The 10,192-nt window shown below is 45.3% G+C and overlaps 1 protein-coding gene across 1 annotated transcript; it reads right to left on the minus strand.

The window, feature by feature from the left end:
- Window positions 1-31: 31 nt before the first annotated feature.
- On the minus strand, window positions 32-9,934 carry Pmel (premelanosome protein). Its single transcript, XM_005006418.2, has 11 exons — window positions 9,799-9,934; window positions 6,140-6,250; window positions 5,836-5,982; window positions 4,861-4,995; window positions 4,219-4,380; window positions 3,260-3,982; window positions 1,664-1,780; window positions 1,401-1,485; window positions 1,108-1,313; window positions 938-1,025; window positions 32-280 (listed from the first exon to the last, which is right to left on the minus strand). Exons 1-11 carry the CDS (start codon window positions 9,872-9,874, stop codon window positions 139-141), a joined length of 1,992 nt encoding a protein of 663 aa, XP_005006475.1. The 5' UTR covers window positions 9,875-9,934; the 3' UTR covers window positions 32-138.
- Window positions 9,935-10,192: the final 258 nt, after the last annotated feature.

A 10,192-nucleotide genomic window follows, 5' to 3' on the forward strand; every position in this document is an offset into this window, starting at 1 on the left:
TAGATTCAAGAAGCAAGAATAAAAAAAGCAGTCCCAGGTTCTGAGCGTTTATTTCAGGTAATGGTAGTCTCCAAGGGAAGATGGCAGAAAACAGGCATCACTGCCAACCCTAGGAAATCACAGCATTGTATGAGATACTCAGACCTGTTGCCCACTGAGAAGTGGGCTGTTCTCTCCAGTGGGGCAAGCACGGAAAACCTGGGGCAGCCGCAGCCAGGAGGTGCTACAATGTGGCAGCTGGGAAGTGGAGAGGGCTGAACCCTGCTTCATCAGTCTGCGCCTGATATTGAGAGAAGAGGGAATCTGGTTAGCAGTGGACAGAAGGAGCCCATCTGCGCTTCTCCAAAAGGATACACCCATATCCTGGGCCTGTTAGGCCTTGATACTAGCCCCCTCATCACCTCAAGGGATCCCCTGGTCTTATTCCTTTAGTGACCTCTGTTTATTCCCTATTCCTGTATAAGCTTCCCTGCTTTGAGACCTTTAGCAGCCTTCTTACAGATGTAGCACTCAGCTCACCCTGATTGTACCACTCTTACTATTGACAAGTTACCAGCAGCATCAACCTTCACACCAGCTGGATTACCTATGCTGTTTCTAACATCTTAGAAATGGCAGGTGTGGGCTGGGGATTTAGCTCAGCGGCATAAGCACCTGCCTTGGAAGCAGGCCGTCATGAGTTTGATCCCTGGTACCGATAAAAAAAAAAAAGAAAGAAAGAAATGGCAGGTGTTCACTGTCCCAACTCACATAGCTCAGAAAGTTTAAGCTACTTCCCCGAGGTCCCACAAGACTTTAGCCCAAGCCTAACTTCCAGTGCTGGGCTCTTTCCTGGTGTTCTGCTTCCTTGGAAAGAGTGGTACTTTTCTGTCTCCTGAGCTAGCCTGAGTGGTGGCAAAAGGGATTGGAAATCTGCATTGGATAGTGAGGTTTTCACCTGTATATCAGAGATGCAAGCACCATCGCCACCAACACCAGCAAGGTGCCCACAAGCAGGGGAGCCTGACCAAGGCCTGCTTCTTGACCTGTGAGTAGAAGCCCAGACATTGTTTTACCTTCTGCTCCTTTCTGCCAGCTTTGTATCCCACCTCTTATCTAGTTACTTACCAGACACAACAAGCTGAGTGCTGGTCATTGCCAGGCTGTTGGCATCAGCCAAAGATATATTGAGGCAATAGGTCCCTGAGCCACCCTTTAGTTCTTGGTGCAGAACCAGCTGACAGGCTGGGCTTGGTGGCACAGGCTGGCACAGCCGCTCGGTAGGGGGCTGGCACCCAGGTGATGAAATATCCATACAGGCTTCCTCGGGCAGCCTGGAAGAGATACCAGCTTTCAGCAGGGGATGCAGGAAAGGGCATGGTCACCCCAAAGGTTATTATGGCATCCAGAAGGACACTCACCCGCCTTGGCAGGACACAGTCAGCTCAAATGCATTGCCCTTACTGGATGGCACAGCCTGCAAGATCTCTGCATTCTCAATACCCTCTGCAGAATTGCAAGATTGTCAGTCAGGCTTCTTCCACCTGGCTAGTAGACAAGAAAGTCCTAGGGCTGCTCCCCAGTCCCATTTCTGTCCCTTCAAAGGGAGGATCCTGTCATTTGGTCATTCCTTTTGTCCAGCACATGTCTCCCTTTATCAGCCTCCAAAGTAGCCAGTACTTACGGATAATGTCCAGGGTGAGAGAAAAGGAACCGTATCGATACAAAACACAATCCAGTGGAACTTGTCTCTTCACCAGTGTTAAGGTGTCTGTACCATTCAGCAAGGGGCTCACAGACTCTGGCAGGAGGGAATTGAAGACAGGACAAGTGACAGACAAATCACTTGGAGGAAGAGGGTAAGCAGACATTTTCTCACATAGAGCCAGAGCTACTGGATTCTGGAGTTAACCCCCTTAAGTCAGGCAAGATCTGAAAAATCTTGCTTTATAGATACGGAAATGGAGGCCAGAAGGGAAAAATTGTTGCTTTAGAAGAATCACACAATTTGGGGCAGAGGTTGTGTGTATGTGTCTTTTTGAGACAGGGTCTCACTGTACAGTTGAGGCTGGTCTTGAGCTCACTTTGTAGCCCAGGCTGGTCTCAAACTTGCAGAGACTCTCCTGCCTCAACTGAGATCCCAAGAGCATGCACTACCACACCTGGTTCTTGTTTTGTTTTTTTGAGGAGGGAGTGCTTTTTGTGGTATTGTGGATTGAACCCAGGGCCTTTATACTGAGTACAACCCCAGCACTTTTTTTTTTTTTTTGACACAGGGTCTCACTATGTAGTTTAGGCTGCCTCAAACTCATGGCAATCCTCCTGAGTCTTCCGAGTGCTGTGATTACAGGTGTGCACCACCATGCCCAGGCCCACAACCCTTTTTATTTATTTATTTATTTATTGTACCAGGGATTGAACTCACAATCTTGTGCTTGCCAGACAGGTGCTTATGCCACTGAGCTAAACCTCCGACAGCCACAGCCCTTTTTAAAGTTTTTACTTTCAGGCATAGTCTCAGTGACTAAGTTACCCACTCTGGGCTCAAACTTTGCAGGCTTCTTGCCTCAGCATCCCAAAGTGCTGGGATTACAGGCTTATGCCATTTAAAAAAAATCTCCAAGTGTTCATCATTCCTATACACAGTTTGCCAAGTCCTGGGCTAGACATTCAACATATGTTAACTCATTTAAGCTTTATTTTCTCATCCTTCCTGTTTCTCTTTGGGATAGGAATTTAACAGTGGGAAGCAGAAGGATCAAGAGGTCCCAGACAGAAAGATTACTGTGTGTTTATGCTTGAATAGAAAATGTGACATAAATATGTAAAGGATCACACTGTGTTCTCTGTCCTTCCTAGTTCTCAGAGTTAGAAAGTAACAAACTATCCTTGTTACCCATGTAAAACCCCAGGTTCCTGCACTCCAAATCTCCTGCATATCATTAAGAGAAACTTAAAGGTGATGGCAAATGCTGGTAATCTCCGAACTCGGGAGGCTGAGGCAAAAGAATTGCTGAGGCCTTACATTGCAAGTTTAAGGCCAGCCTGGGCTACATAAGGAGACCCAAGCTCAAAAAAAAAAAAAAAAAAAAAAAAAAAAAAAGAGGGAGGCGGATGATCAAAGCAGGTGGGCACCTGAGGGCTTTAGAGGCAGTGAGACCTCTAAGAGATCACAGTGCTAAGCAAAGACTGGGTAACATTTAGATCCATGCTAAGATTTTCAGAGTAGGAACAACAGATACCTCACCTCCATGAAAGTCATTCACACTGTCCCTCTTACCAGAAATGTCTTCTGTAGGCATGGATAGATTGGCATCTGAATCCTCAGGTTCAATAGTGAGTAACTCTCCAGCTGTGGTCTCCACCAACTCTGTAATTATTGCCTGTGCAACCGTGGTTCCAGAGGGCTCTCCAGTTGACACTTCTGGCCATGTTGTGCCAACAGCTTCTGTGGTTGACATCTCTGCAAGCGTGGTGCCTATGACCTCTGAGGTTGGTGCCTGCTCAGGTGTAGTACCTGTGCCCTCTGTGGTTGCAACCTGCACAGGGGCAGTATTTATGACCTCTGTGGTTGGTACCTGCAGAGTTATGGTTCCAGAAGGCTCTGGAGTTGGCATTAGATCAGGTGTAGTACCCACAACTTCTGCAGTGGGCATTTGCCCAGCTGTAGTGCCAGAGTCCTCTGTAGTCGGCATGTTCCCCTCTGTGGTGCCTGGGACTGGGGAAGAGCCACAGGTGGTGAGACGAATTGCAGCCTGCACCACCACCTGAGCTGTAACTGAGCCAGACTCCAAGTAAGTGTGAGGGACCACAAGTGCCCGAGAGATCAGTGTCCCAGTACCATCTCCAAAGTCCCAGGTGTAGGAGAGGTCAGCCCCAGCCAAATAGCCACTGGGGTCATGAAGCTGAAGAGCAAAGGTCAGAGGCTGATTTCTCAGGAAGTGCTTGTTCCCTTCATCCAAGGCCTGCAGCTGGGACACACTCACAGAGAAAGGCACCTGGTCTGGGGTCAGAGCCAAAAAAAGGTGAGACCTAGGCCCACAGCTTTTCCTGTGACACCCACAGCCTCCAGCCCCAAGCTGAATGCACTGGCTCTATCCTACATTCCTCTGCCAGGGTCTGATATTTTGGTCTTGCATTTCAAAGATGACACACTGTTCCCTTTCCCCTTTCCTGTCCGGCCTAGCTTCCCACTCCCTCCTGCTTTGCGACTGGCCTTACCCCTCCATGAACCCTTACCTGTAATGGTGAAGGCAGAGCTGGACTGAGCAAGGGGCACGTAGCTCTGGGCCCCCCGGCGGTGGTAGACAGTCACTTCCATGATATGTGTGCCCAGCACTGCCTGTCCTGTCCCAATGCTCAGCCCTGACACTGGGCCCCCGAGAACTTGCCAGTATTGACCTGAAGTTAATGGAAAGAAAAGCAGGAAGGGGAAAGCTTCTGGTCAAATGGGACTAAGGGGCAGGATTTGAGAATGAATACCAGAGAAGAAAGATCAGGAAGTAGTAAAGATGATTATTTCAGAGGCTCTTTGGACACCTACGACATGAGGTTGGGGGAGGTGGTTCCCGTAGGATGGACTATAATTGGGGAAGGACTTCTAGAAGGACTTGTGATGATTTGCTTGGGCTACTATTATTACATTAGCTAGTAGTAGTAGTAATATGTATGAGGACCTCTATCTGATCCCCAGCACCCTTGTACTACTCCCAAAAAATCAGAATTGAAGGGGAATAGGTGCTACGAAAGAGGAAGAAGCCAAAGGGAAAATAAAAAGGGACATCACATAAGTTACACGGTGAGACTGTAAAGAAAGATGACCAGATAGGAAGAAGTAGACAGAAGTGTGTAGATGACAGGCCAGAGAAGGGAATCCCTCACCCCAGGTCTTCCAGACATAAACAAAGCATCTTCTTTGAGACCTAGAACCAGATGGGCAGGGTTCACCATCAGGAAAAATACAAGCATCATCAGGTTCCTCGGGATACACTGGTTGTTCTCCCCACACATGGCTCCCTGAAAGACAGATACAGTCACCCTGAAACCCTGGCACTCCATTTGTGTGTGTGTGTGTGTGTGTGTGTGTGTGTGTGTGTGTTACTGTGGGTTGAACCTAGGGCCTACTGTGAATTGAGTTATGTTTTGAGATGGGGGTGAGGAGTGTCTCACTAAATTGCTAATTTGCCCAGGTACTGGTCAAACTTGCAATCTTCCCACCTTAGCATCCTAGAGTGAATGCTGGTATTACAGGCATACACCACCATACCCAGCTTCTTTCCTTTTTTATAAGGCCTTCTTACTAAACTGCCCAGGCTGGCCAGGAATTTACAATCTTCCTGCCTCAGCCATCAGGACAGCTAGGATTGTAGGAGTATGCCACCACGCCTAGCTTCTGGCATTCTTTTGTATACATCAAAATTCCTAAAGTAGTTCCTAAGGAATTAGAAAGGGACTCTGGGAATGCTCCCTAGCTAGAAAGTACAAATCTGCTACTTGGGGATAGTAGCTGGAGGTGGGGATATATGGAAACTACAATATAAGATTCATATGTATAGATTTATATAATAAGAAAGAAACTAGAAGACCATATATTAGAATGTCTGTAGTGATTTCCCCTAACTAGTGAGATAAAAATAATAGCTCCAGTTAACAGAATAACCTATGCTGAACACTACATATTAGTATATTTTCATCCTTACAACAACTTTTCAAGGAAGGTACCGTCCCCATTTCACACAAAACAATGAATTACAAGTCTAATCCAAGCGTGGTGATACATGCCTGTAATCCCATCACTCAAGAGCCTGAGGCAAAAAAAAAAAAAAAACACTGAGCCCTAGGAAGAGAAGCACTTACCATTGATGATGGTGTTGTTGGTCCAAACAACCTGCCCATTTGGCAATACCTTTTGGCTTTCAGGGAAATGCAGGACAATGGAGAAGGAAGCATTTGCACCAAGAAGCGTAGGCCCATCATTAGTGACTTTTGGTGTGATCTGGCCGCCTGGAAAGGAAAGCTGCATTAACTGGGACCCCTTGGCTTTCCCTTCCGATAGATCTTTTCCTTCCTGTCTTCCCAAGCATATGGCCTTCAACCCAATTCCTGCTCTCCTCCCCAGTCCATCTCCACATGCCCTCCCCCAGAACTTGCGGGTTCCTACCTCTCCAGCAGTCAGGCCCCTGGATTCCTGTCCATTCTGGATACAGCTGCTTGTTCCATGTCTTAGTTTGGAGCTGCCTTGAGACACCAAGCCAGTTCTGGTCTCTAAATCCTAAAGGAATGTTCCATGAGGGTCTTAGGATCCTCCCTTAGTCCCTTCTTAAGAGCACATGTTCTATATGGCCTCCTTCATTCTCTTATTCAAAGTGTGTTCTAACTAACTGAATACTCACTACATATTGGGCACTATTCTAGGCACAAAGAATTTAACGAATGTATAAACTATGATTCTGAAAGGATTCAAAGTGAAGTATGAGGAATGACCATGTAGCTGAGCAGGGTGATGCACACCTGTAATCCCAGCATTCTGGGAGGCTAAGGCAGGAAAATCAAAAACTCTAGCCCAGGCTGGACAACGTAGTAGATTCCTGTCACAAATAAGTAGGGCTAGGGATATAGCCTAGGCCCTGGATTTAATCTTTGATATAAATTTTAAAATGAGCATCTACAAAATTACTATAATTCAAAACACTTCTGAACATGTGCCATAATAAACCAGGTATGGTATATAAATCTGTAATCCTAGCACTCAGGAGGCTGAGGCAGGAGGATCACCATGAGTTTGAGGCTAGTCTGGGCTACATAGTGAGTTTAAGTCCAGCCTGTGTTACAAAGTAAGACCCTATCTCAAAACAACAATGACAACAAAGTAACATAATGTACATATACATAGTATAACAAATGTCAGAGTAAACTAGTTCCTTTCACTGTAGCAGATTGTAGGAGACTTCAATGAGGGGTCACCATAGTCCTAAAGTGCTTTGTGGGTTTTTTTTTTTTTTTTTTTTTGAGAGGGGGTGCTGATCTTAATTAATATGAGCAGATGCATGGAGGCACAGAAGCACATGGCATGTTAGGAGACCCTAGCATTATGCTCAATGCACACTGAAATAAGAAATGAGGCTGAGAAGATGAATTGAAGGGTTTTGTTTCATGAGGCAGAATCTCACTCCATTGTCTGCACTAGCTTTGAACTCACTATGTAGGCCAGACTGGTTTCGAACTCAAAATCCTTCTGCTTTAGCCTCCCAAGAGCTGGGATTATAGGCATGAGACTACAGATCTTTTGTTTTAAATTGATATATAATCAAACACCATAAAATTCACCCTTCAGAAGCTTTTGAGCATGATCATATTTGTATTTTAGAGATAACACTATGGCAACAGTGGAGAGGATGGATTAGGAGCAGGCAGTTTGGGAGTAGGGAAAGAGCAAACAAAATTATTGTAATTGAGCTGGCCATGTTGGCACATGTATGTAATTCTAGCATTTGGGAGGCTGAGGCAAGAGGATCAAGAGCTGAAAGCCAGAAGCTAGGCATGGTGGCTCATATCTATAATCTCAGTACTTGGGAAGTTAAGGCAGGGGGACTGCCTTGAATTCAAGGCTAGCTTGGACTGCAGTGAGTTTAAGGCCAGTCTGAACTAGGTAATGAAACCCTCTGTCAAAAAACAAAAACAAAGGGCCGGAGATTTAGCTCAGTGGCATAAGTGCCTACCTTGCAAGCATGCAGTCATGAGTTTGATCCCCAGTACCAAAAAATAAAATAAAATAAATATTCCAAAAAATAACCTTGGGGCTGGGGATTTAGCTCAGCGGCATAAGTGCCTGCCTTGCAAGCAGGGAGTCGTGAGTTCAATCCCCAGTACTGAGAAAAAGGAAAAAGACAAAAAAAAAAAAAAAAAAAAAAAAAAATAGCCTTGACTATATCACAAGATCCTGTATTAAAAAAGAAAGAAAAATCAGGCATGATGGCACATGTTCTCAGGAGGTTGAGGCAAGACAATTACAGTATGAATTCAAGGCCAACCTGCACTACATAGTGTGTCCATGAACAACCTGAATTACATATTGAGACTCTTTTGTCTCAAGAAAACAAAATTCATACATGTAGTAGCTGAGTAGGAAAGAAGTCTGAGAGATAGACCTCTGTACGCCTTCATCCAGATTCAACAAACTGTTAGTATTTGGCCATATTTGCTTTATTGGGATTGTTTACTTTTGGTTATGACTTCTCTTGCTCTAGTGACCCCAGCCCCAAGGCTATTTTTTGGAATATTTAAAAGCAAATATCAGAATCTTGTTAACTCTGCAAATTCAGTTTATGTATTTGTTAAAAATACAAATACTTTCTTGCATAAATTTAATGTCATTTATAATTATCAAACCCAGTTCATATAAAAATTTATTAGCATCAAGAAAAAAATGGTTTTTCTTTTTTTCTTATGCTGAGAACTAAACCCATGACCTTGCACATGCTAAACATGTACTCTACTGCTGAGTCAACCTCTAGTCTTTTCCTATAGTTTGAAAAATCAGATATAAAATGAAAGGCCAGGGCTGGGGATTCAGCTCAGTGCCAAGCCCTAGATTCAATCCCTGGTCCGAAGAAAGAGAAAGAAAGAAAGAAAGAAAGAAAGACAGACAGATGGGGCCAGGGATTTGGCTCAGTGGCATAAGTGCCTTCCTGACAAGCTTGAGGTTGTGAGTTTGATCCCCAGTACCAAAAAAGAAAGAAAAAGAAAGAAAAGAGCAATATTTTAAGAGCCTCAGGTAGATATATGTAAACAGAAAGTTTTCAAAAAACATTAAGGAACGTAATAAAAGTCTTGAAACTGCAGCATGATGTCAGGTGAAGAACTTCCTAGGGGCCTGTGAGGAGGAAGGAAGGCAAGCTGACATATAATGTCTACATTTCAGCATAGTAAAAATGATCCTCACCTCTCTTTTTCTCCTTTTCTTTTCTTCCTCTCTTTTTTTTAAACACAGGGTCTCACTATATGTAGACCAGATTGGTCTTGAATTCATGATCCTCCTGCCTCAATCTCTTGAGTGCCGGGATTACAGGCATGCACCTTCATGCCTGGCTCCTCACTTCATTTCTAATGCACTCTGGAAATTTAGGAGATTCCACTACGAGGTGGTTTAGAATTCTTTCATTGAGCATCACATCACTAGTGCAAGAGAAGTCATAAGATGCTCCATTCTTTTCCGACTTCCAAACCTCCCTCCTCAGGGCAGCATGGGACATTCCAGACCCTGGCCACCACTACCTCCCTCCATCCTGCCCCACTCCTGTCACGAGGCCCCAATCCCCCAGAGCCCTTTCATGTGATGCTCAGCTGAGACCCCCTGCCTGTCTCTTTCAGCCCCAGAACAATATGTCCAGGCGTACCCATACCCATTCCAAAGGGGAAATGTAGTGCCTCCTTAGCCTTCTTATCCAACACCACCTTCTCTTACTCTCCACTCTTTTAAGTCCCTTTCTTCATGTACCTGGGACATTACCTGAAAGAATCTCTCACTCGTTTCACCCTTTTGGCGCTCCTGCTCATTCTTTTGGGCTCACTGCTCAGAGGATCTCAGATTACTGCCACAAAGACCCACTATCCTTCTGCCCTTCCAAACTGACAGGATCATTTTCAGGTTTGATCCCAAATTTCCACGTAGGGAGGGAAGTCAGGTGCCCATATACTCCCTAAATCAAGTAGGTGGAAGAAGTCTGAAGTATTGCTAGTATCTTCTGTTATAAGGTGGGAAACCAGAGCAAGTGTTCAATCCCCGATTTGCAGGAATTCCGACTCCCCTCACACACTCACCTTCTGTGACCCCCACAACCAACAAAGCACTCAGCACAGGCAAGTAGGGAAGGCACCTTCCTGGCAACATATTCATCCTGTTCTTTCTTCCTGCAACCAAAGGTGCTAGGAGGCTGGAATAAGCCCCTATATAAGAATGGGGTGCTCATTTGCATAGTCCTTCCTCTTCTCCTTTTAGGGGTGGCCTGGGAGGGGCGGAAAGACCTAAGAGAGACAGGTCTAACAAGAGATCTAATTCCCTGGACCTTCCTGCTCTATCCCACTATGCAAGCCCTATTTATGGCTTCACTGGGTCACACTCATCTTACCACACTCCATCACTAGAATTGGCCGACAGGTAGCTGTGTAACACATACCAGACACACAGAATTCATCATGGAAGAGTGCATCAAGC

This window comes from Cavia porcellus, unplaced genomic scaffold, assembly GCF_034190915.1.
Source record: "Cavia porcellus strain 051 isolate PalLab524CR breed Dunkin Hartley unplaced genomic scaffold, mCavPor4.1 scaffold_8, whole genome shotgun sequence".
NCBI classification, from domain to species: domain Eukaryota; kingdom Metazoa; phylum Chordata; class Mammalia; order Rodentia; family Caviidae; genus Cavia; species Cavia porcellus.